Source organism: Rhinopithecus bieti, unplaced genomic scaffold (genome assembly GCF_001698545.2).
Source record: "Rhinopithecus bieti isolate Rb0 unplaced genomic scaffold, ASM169854v2 scaffold_16559, whole genome shotgun sequence".
Taxonomy (NCBI): domain Eukaryota; kingdom Metazoa; phylum Chordata; class Mammalia; order Primates; family Cercopithecidae; genus Rhinopithecus; species Rhinopithecus bieti.
Window position 1 is genome coordinate 812718 of NW_016808724.1, and position 8225 is coordinate 820942.

The 8225-nt window shown below is 53.1% G+C and overlaps 1 protein-coding gene across 1 annotated transcript; it reads right to left on the reverse strand.

Moving 5' to 3' along the window:
• Positions 1–2041: 2041 nt before the first annotated feature.
• Positions 2042–3856, reverse strand: LOC108538782 (uncharacterized). The gene has a single exon (XM_017887056.1). It carries the CDS (start codon positions 3503–3505, stop codon positions 3035–3037), a length of 471 nt encoding a protein of 156 aa, XP_017742545.1. The 5' UTR covers positions 3506–3856; the 3' UTR covers positions 2042–3034.
• Positions 3857–8225: the final 4369 nt, after the last annotated feature.

Here is an 8225-nt window from a genome sequence, read left to right on the forward strand (position 1 = left end):
CCACCGCGCCCGGCCCGAGTGTGAAACATTTTAAAGACAATGATCGGTCAGATTCGCAGGTTACTTTGAAAATTTTTAACACAAGTTTACAGATGGGCTGGTTCCAAATGTTTATTCATTGTTTAAAATGGTTTATTTAAATTTTTTTCTTCTTTTCCTGCCGATACACACAATGTACCATATAAGAAACAGTACCTGAAGATGAACAAGCCTTTCCCTGCAACAAGAGCTTTAACATGGAAATGTTTGGAGAAACTAAAAACCGAAATATCCCACTTGCTTGTCAGGGACAGAAAAGTCAATTCAAAGCAAGAATATCCCGGTTCATGTAACTGAAAATCACGGGGTAATGATGGTGCAGGCATAACTTAGTTCACAGCTTCCAACAGCGTCCTCAGGACCAAGCTCTCTGCATAACCGCCGCCCTTCTCCTCCACAGACAGATGATGAAGGTGTTGTTTCCAGACAGGCCATCCCCACAAGGCTGTGCACTGATGCCACAGCTCCAGGCGTTACACCTTTCCCGCCGTTTTTCCTAAAGCTTTCCCTTCCTAGAAAGTTCCCACTCTTCACTGATCCAGGTGCTCTTGAGAGGGAGCTAAGGCTCCGACCAGTCAGGAGCCACCTCTGACGGGAAGAGGGGTCCACTAAGCCAACCCCATGAGGGGGCAGGTATTCTCCAAGGGGAGCTTGCTGCTGCCTAGAAAGGCAGACCTACGCTGAACTGCGAATACGCCAGAGTCTGCAGCAACGGGTCTAGAAAGCTCAACTCCTGAAGGCCCACCAATAAATACAGACAGGACAGTTTCAGAACTAAGGCAACTAACATCCCACATGAAGAAGACACTGCCAGCAAATCAGGAGAGGTGCACGCCTTAGAGCAGCTGCAGCGGACACCCGTCACCGGGATGCCAGAACAGCCCGGTACCTCTCCTGGAGCTGAAGTTAAGGGACTGCAGGTCAAGGCCCATGACCTGAGGATTGGGAAAAGATTTTCATAAGCAGATGAAGTCAGTGCGCAGAAGAATGACATGAAAAAAGAAAAACAGAGGTTTACAGATGAGCTTCTACTGCCTTTGCTGAGGAGATTAATTTGTTACTGCTATTAAGCCCTGGAGGGGAAAGGTGGCTACCAGCAGATGCAGGATTTAAACTGGAGTTTGCACACCCTACGACGCCATGCCTGGTCAACGCCAAAGCCCACCTGCTTAGCTTCCCTAGAAATTAAAGTCTTTTGTCATGAACACACATGAAATCACCATGCTCAGTTTTTGTACACACAGGTACCTAGGAAGCAACAAAACATATTTAAGAAGTTGGTGGTACTAGGAAGCCTCGTATGATGAAAACTACTTGGTAAAACTACGGTTGATTAAGAATAATTTTCAACTGCATAGAAAGTGTGCCCACTAACTTCCTGTATGGCAGCCTATAATTCTTTTATAACCAACATGCTGGCAATGCTCTAAATATGACTCCCATCTGGCCAAAATGATGAATCATAGTTATTTTTATTGTATCCAATGAATGACCATGAAGCATCTGTCCTGAGGGTCAATAAATAGAATATTTAATTAACTTCATTTTAAAATCTACAATCAAAGTATACATCATTCAATTCTTTGGATAACTGAGGAGTCATGAAGCTTTTCCTCAAATACGATTATATAATAAAAAAATTATAGCATTCCTTCAATTTTAACATTATGGAAGATAATGTCTTCAAAACAAAACAAAACAAAATCCTCTCACCCTTAAAAAGATATTAGAGCACTTTAGTTACAGAATTAGTTGAGTTCCGGGTACACAGAATCCAATGTAATTTAAATTCCATGAAGCCTATTTTTGCTTTTATATTTAATTTGGAATTTCTACCAATTTCAAAACTGAAATAAGTAGACAAAAATAAGAGAAGCAATAGATTGCCACATAAGGGCATGTATGTCACTGGGGAGAAATAACGTAATGTGATCTGAATTCTATAAAAATAAAAATCGAACTAACCCATTTAAATCACAAGTAACAAAAGGCATACAAAAAGTTGGTAAATAAAAACATGTTTATTTCTGTCTCAAGCTGTACCACTTTGGACTATCGTAAGTGCAAAGTTCTTTCAAAGGATAACAAATACACATTGAATACTATGAAAAGCTGACTTAGAATGCTTATCTGAGAAAACATCTCTGTGTTGAGAAAACTTTACTTTAAATTACTTCATTCCTTTGAATTATTTGACATAGTACTCATTTTGCTTACAACGTTTACCCTTTAACCTGAAAATACAACACACAGATTTGACGTGGTAGATCAACAGAGGAAGCCGTTCCGTACCTCTCCACTTTTACCCAAGAACAGGGGCGATCAACCAAGGAGTGACAGTGAAGGGGCAGGAATGGCGCACAGAGGCAGGACGCGCCCCAGGTCATCACTGAGAGCAGATCCCACGCCCCTGAGCTGACACGGTGAAGATGCCTCAGGTGACCCGAGACAGAACCCAGGACAGGGCCGGCTCTGTGTCACCTCTGTCCCTCCGCGGCCTCCCCGCCCAGATTGTGCTTGGACAGAATATTGCCTACAGCCTGCTCCCCATGCTGCCAGATGTAGGGGATAAAATATTCTAATGTGTTCTCTTCCAAGCAATGAAAAAGTCACACCATCCAGAAGGAAATGGTACGCACACTCTACAATTACTATTGGAGCCAAATCTGTGAGTCACCCAGCTGCCGGCACAAGACAATTTGGCTACTGGAAAATCCTGATTAATGACATTTTTTTAAACCCAGAGTAACAACTTGACCTGCCAAGAATTACCATTTTTTCATCGTTTCGCCATTTTTGGCCTTGGTTATCTATTACCTTTCTCAGAGAAAAGGAAGGAAGTAAAATGAAAAAAATGGTGTAAGGTGCGTTCACTTCAGGCCAAAATGTGCTTTCCAAGGTGCGCTGGGGCCGGGGTTTAGCGCAGCTTCGCGACCTGGGGGAGGGGTCCTTGGAGAGCCTCCTGGACTTCCTCGGGCTACGCCGAGGTACTCGGTTATTTCCCAACTGCAAACACAATTAAATCACCGGCTGTGGATAAGAGTCCTCCTGACAGCGCGGATCGCCGGGCTCCCCCAGGCGCTGGGACCGGGTCTCTGTCCGGGGCGCCCCCGGCCCCACCCCGCCGGGGGGTCCTCGCCTTCGCGTCACCGGAGCTGCCTCCAGCCTCGAGTCCGGGATGATGGGAGAAGCGGCGGCGCTTTGGAGGATATTTCCAGCTCCCAAACCCCCCACAGCCCGGGCTGGCCGAGTTCATCCACACGAAGGATAAATTCACTGCTGATGGCTTTATCTTTAATCGATACAAGACCGGCACCGCCGATAAGTCACGAATTCCCAATTCCAAGCCGTGGCCGGGATCGCCATTCACCAGCGGCGGCGGCGGCGTCGTCGCGCAGGGGCGGGAAGGACCCGGGCTCCAAGCGCGCAGGGCCAGGACCGGGGGCTGCGAGTTTCCGACACGCATCGCAGACCCGCCGCGCGCCCTCGCCCCCGCGCCCGCTCTCCACCTGAGAACCTCCGCTGTGCCGGGGCTCCGCCTTCTCGCCGGCGCCCACCTCGCCCAACTATCTTTCCTCGAGGCCCCTCCCCGGGTTCCCAAGTCCAGCCTGCTCCAAAGCCTCCGGCACCGCACACGCCGCGCGCGGAGGGAGGGCCGGACGGGGAGCGATGTCCAGTCCAGCCCAGCCCAGCCCCACCTGGGCGCGCAGGCAGAGGAGCCCGCGCCCGCCGCCTCCCAGCCCTCCGCGCAGGGCTGTAATAATTACATCCTCGTTATTTCTCCTGCAATCGTTAGCGAAGGAGCCGGAGAACAGCAACAGCCGCTGCCGGGGGAGGCTTAGTTACAAAACCCTGCGCTGGGTAGCGCCTCGCTTAGCAACCACCCCTAAAAAAGCCCCCGTGCTCCTCGCTCGCACTTGGAGAGCCGGGCGGTGGCCACCCCCTCGCTGCGCGCACCCTCCACCCCGCCTGGTCTCCGCAGCCGCGGCCGCCCGGCACAAGGGGCCCCTCCTGGCCGCCCCGCCCCGCGAGCCCCGCGCGCGCAGCCCAGCCCGACACCCTTCATTCATTCCCGGTCCCCGTCGGCGTTTCCACCCGGGCTTGGGGGGAGGGGGATGCAGTCTGCTGCCCGCCGCCCCCACTCGCTCGCAGCTGTCCCACCGGAGATAGGCGCGTAGCCCCTGGCCCGCCGGCGCCCCCCAGGCTGTCCCCCCCTCCACGAACGGAGAATTTCACACCTCCGCGGCCCCGTGGCTCCCGCAGCCCCGGAGCCCAGGGTCCCGGCACCCCCGAGCGCGGCCAGAGATGCGCGGAGCTCGGCGAGGAGCGCAACGCGCGAACCCCGAGCACAGGCTGTCCCTGGGGTCACCGGCGCTCCGGCCCTGGCGGGCGGCACGACCCCGCTCGTCCCCGCCCCAACCCTGACGCCCTCGCTGCGTCCCCGCGGTTCCGACACGCCGCCCCTCCCCTCCCCGCTCGACGGTCCTCGCAGCCCCCGCCCGCTCCTCGCGGCCCAGCTCCCTGCGGCCCCCGGTGGCTCGCACTCTTCCTCAGCGCGGACATCCTCTGACCGCTTCCGAGCTCAGCAGTTGCGGGGCGACATGGCGAAGCCGGCTTCCTCCTCAGGCGGCGGCTCCCCGGGGCTCGCGGGTCGGGGTCCGTCCGTCCGTCCGCGGTCCGTCTTGTCCCGTCCGCCGCCGCCGCCGCCCGCGCGCTCAGACAGGCGCTCGAGCAACGGCGCACGGTAGGTCCTCACGGCCGCGCCTGCGCACTCGGCGCCCGGGGAGGCACCGGCGCACTGGGGGGCGGCCGGCGCGCGGCTTGCATCTGGGGAAGGGCCCGGCTCGGGAGCGCGCGGCAGCCCGGCCCCCAACTGTTGCGCGGGGCGCGCGGGTCACCCGGGGACGGCGCGGGGCTCCCGGCGGGAAAGCAGCGGCCTCCACCGCGGCGCGCGCGGGCGACGCTCACCGCGCCCGAAAGTTAGCGGGGGACCGGGTCACACCCGTCGCCCCCGGGCAGGGTCAGCCTTTCTGGACCGCGGTTAGGGACGCGCCAGCGTGTTTGTGCAAGGGACTCGCGCTCGGGTTCGAGTCGGCTCGGCTCCCGGGGGGTTCGCGGGGCAGAGGGGACGCGGGGCTAGGGAGGCGCGGGCGCTTGCGAGGGTCTCACTGCGAGGTGCGGCCGCCGCGTGGGTGCTGGAAGCGGAACCGCCCCCGGTTTCCACAGGCGGGCTCCGCTGAGGTGGGTGTGCGGCGGCGGCTTCACGGGGACCCACCGGGGGCGCCCCGAGAATCTGGGTCCGGACGCAGGGAGAGCCCTTGGAGGGAGCCCGCCGCCTGGGTTTGCTGTGAGCGGCGTATGGACGATAGAGCCGAGGAAAAGGTAAAATCAACCCGGAGAAGTGGTGTTGACAACCACAGCACCCTGGCCACGTGTGGACGGACCCTCTCCAGGGTCATGGGTTTGCCCTTCCAGGAGCGGAACGCGGGAGCGAGACGCGCTGGCATGGGGGTCCCCGAGCAGTCACCGACCCTGGGCAAGTCTCGAAGTCTCAGTTTAACAAAAACGCAGAAATGGATTTCTGCTTTCCACCTGCGTGGCTATGGCATTTAAATGAGATAAAAGACGCGAAAACAAACCGCATAGAAAGACGGATGGGAGTTAGAATGAAATCAGGTCATCCAAAATGTTTGGAATGGACAAACCCATCTTTTCCAGAAATTCCAAGATCTTTAAACCAGGCTCTGTAAGAATTTCCCATATAGTTGATCACCCAAATATTCATCAGTTGCAGTTTATTTTCAAGGCAGAGTGCTAAACAATGAGGGGATAGCAAGGTGAATGGAAGAAAGAAGTACAGCCGCTGTCCATTTCTCCTAAATGTTTCCCGAATCTATCAGTGGTCTCCACTGGATTCAGAGCCCAAACCTCAACCGAGGAGAGATTCCAGGTCAATTTATTTTCATTTCACAATTTACTTTCCCTTTGCTTTCCTCCCTGGCATTTCGTCCCCATCCCTTCACAGTTTTTTAAAGAATCTATTCTTTCATGCAACAGCAAGAAGAAAATCACACAAATGTACTGACGGCCTCTCCTGTGTTCTTAGTGTGTGAGCAGTACAGAAAGCCACGGTCGCCGGCCCCATGAAGCCTTCCGTCTAGAGAGGGGTCCACCTAGAAGTTACTCAAGGAACAATTACAAGTTATAATTACTTCTCTGAAGGAAACATATGGAGTGTTATTGGTGAATGTGGAAACGGCAACGAATGTGGTTTGTGACATCAGGAAAGAACTTTTTGAGGATGTCGTTATTAAATCTTCCCCTGGGTTCTCCCACAAGCAGGTTTTGAGATGCGGATTTGGGTGCAGGTAGTTCATTTTGGAGATCGATCCCAGGAAACTAGAGAGAGGAAGTAGGGAGAGAGAGGCAGGGCAGGAGGGGACGTCCTGGAGGCTGCGGTGACACCAGGCTGCTCCTGTGGGCACTGGGGTCCCGTCCTGCTGGGGGTGCTCTAAGAGGAGCAGCTTGGAGTGCACGTCAACATAGGAAGGCTGGACAGCTTTCCAGCTTCTAGGTACCAGTGACTGAGGGCTGCTCCTCACCCACACACCCCACTCCCCCAGCTGAGCACCTCCCAAAGCTTCAAAGAAAGTCCAGAGGCCAACCAGCAGGGAAGTGCACCGGAACCTGAGAGCACAGTGAGGGTGGCATCAGAGGTAGCCTCTGCCATGGCCCTGGGAATAGGATTTAGGGAGGTAAGTGCAGGCCTGAAGCCCTGGGGAGATAGAAGGACTTGGTGGTTTTTTTTTTTTTTTTTTTTTTTTCAGACGGAGTCTCACTATTTCACCAGGCTGGAGTGCAGTGGCACGATCTCAGCTCACTGAAACCTCCACTCCCTGGTTCAAGTGATTCTCCTGCCTCAACCTCCTGAGTAGCTGGATTACAGATGTGCACCACCACGCCCAGCAAAATTTTTTTTTTTTTTTTTTTTTGTATTTTTAGTAGAGACGGGGTTTCACCATGTTGGCCAGGATTGTCTCGATCTCCTGACCTCGTGATCCACCCACCTTGGCCTCCCAAAGTACAGGCATGAGCCACTGTGCCTGGCCTTTTTTTTCCCAAGACAGGGTCTCACTCCTGTTGTCCAGGCTGGAATACAGTGGTGCTGTTATGGCTCACTGCAGCCTCAACTTCCCTGACTCAGGTGATTCTCCCACCTCAGCCTTCTGAGTAGCTGAGACTACAGGTGTGCACCACCATGCCTGGCTAACTTTTAGTATTTTTAGTAGACACGGGGGCTTGTTATGTTGCCCAGACTGGTCTCCAACTCCTGGGCTCAAGTGATCCTCCTGCCTCCGCCTCCCAAAGTGCTAGGATGACAGGCATGAGCCACCATGCCTGGCCACATTTTCCTTGAACTGAACAGCCACCATGCCTGGCCACATTTTCCTTTAACTGAACAGTCAGAATAATTGAAACTGAGGGAGAAAAGAAGGACAACATGATCGTGACTAGAGAAAAACTCAAGGGTCTTTCAGGACATTTTAAGGGCTTTGATTTGTATCCTCTATACAATGAAATATGATGTAGGATTTTGAGCAGGGCAGAGATTTTCTTCATAGACGATCATGTCATTTGCAGACAAAATTTTATTTCTCCCTTCCCAATCTGTATACCTTGTTTCCTTTTCTTGTCTCATTGCATTGGCCAGGACTTCTAGTGTGACAATGAGAAGAAGTGGTGAGAGGCGGAGCCTTGCCTTCTTCCTGATCTTAGGGGGAAAAGCTTCTAGTTTCTCACTGTTTAGTATGCTGTGAGCTCTAGGGTTTTTGTAGGTGTCCCTTATCAAACTGAAGAAGTTACCCTCTAATCATAGTTGGCTGAAAGTGTTTGGGTTTTAAATCATGAATGGGTGTTGGATTTTGTCAAATGCTTTGTCTGCATCTATTGATGTGATTGTGCGGTTTTTCTTCCCTATCCTGTTGCTGCGATGGTCCACATTCAGTGGTTTTTAAATGGCAATGAGATTTTAAAATGACCATTTTGGCTTCTATAAGAAGAGATGGCAGTAGGGTGGGAGTGAGGAACTAGAGTGGAATTGGGGAGATCAATTTAAAAATGCTCGGAGAAATCCTGGGATTGCAGAGATCAACCTAAAAAAGGCTGGAGAAATCCTAGTGACAAAT

Bases quoted from the DNA above. Each gene is read 5' to 3' on its own strand.
- LOC108538782 (XM_017887056.1), bottom strand. From the start codon at position 3,505: ATGCGTGTCGGAAACTCGCAGCCCCCGGTCCTGGCCCTGCGCGCTTGG.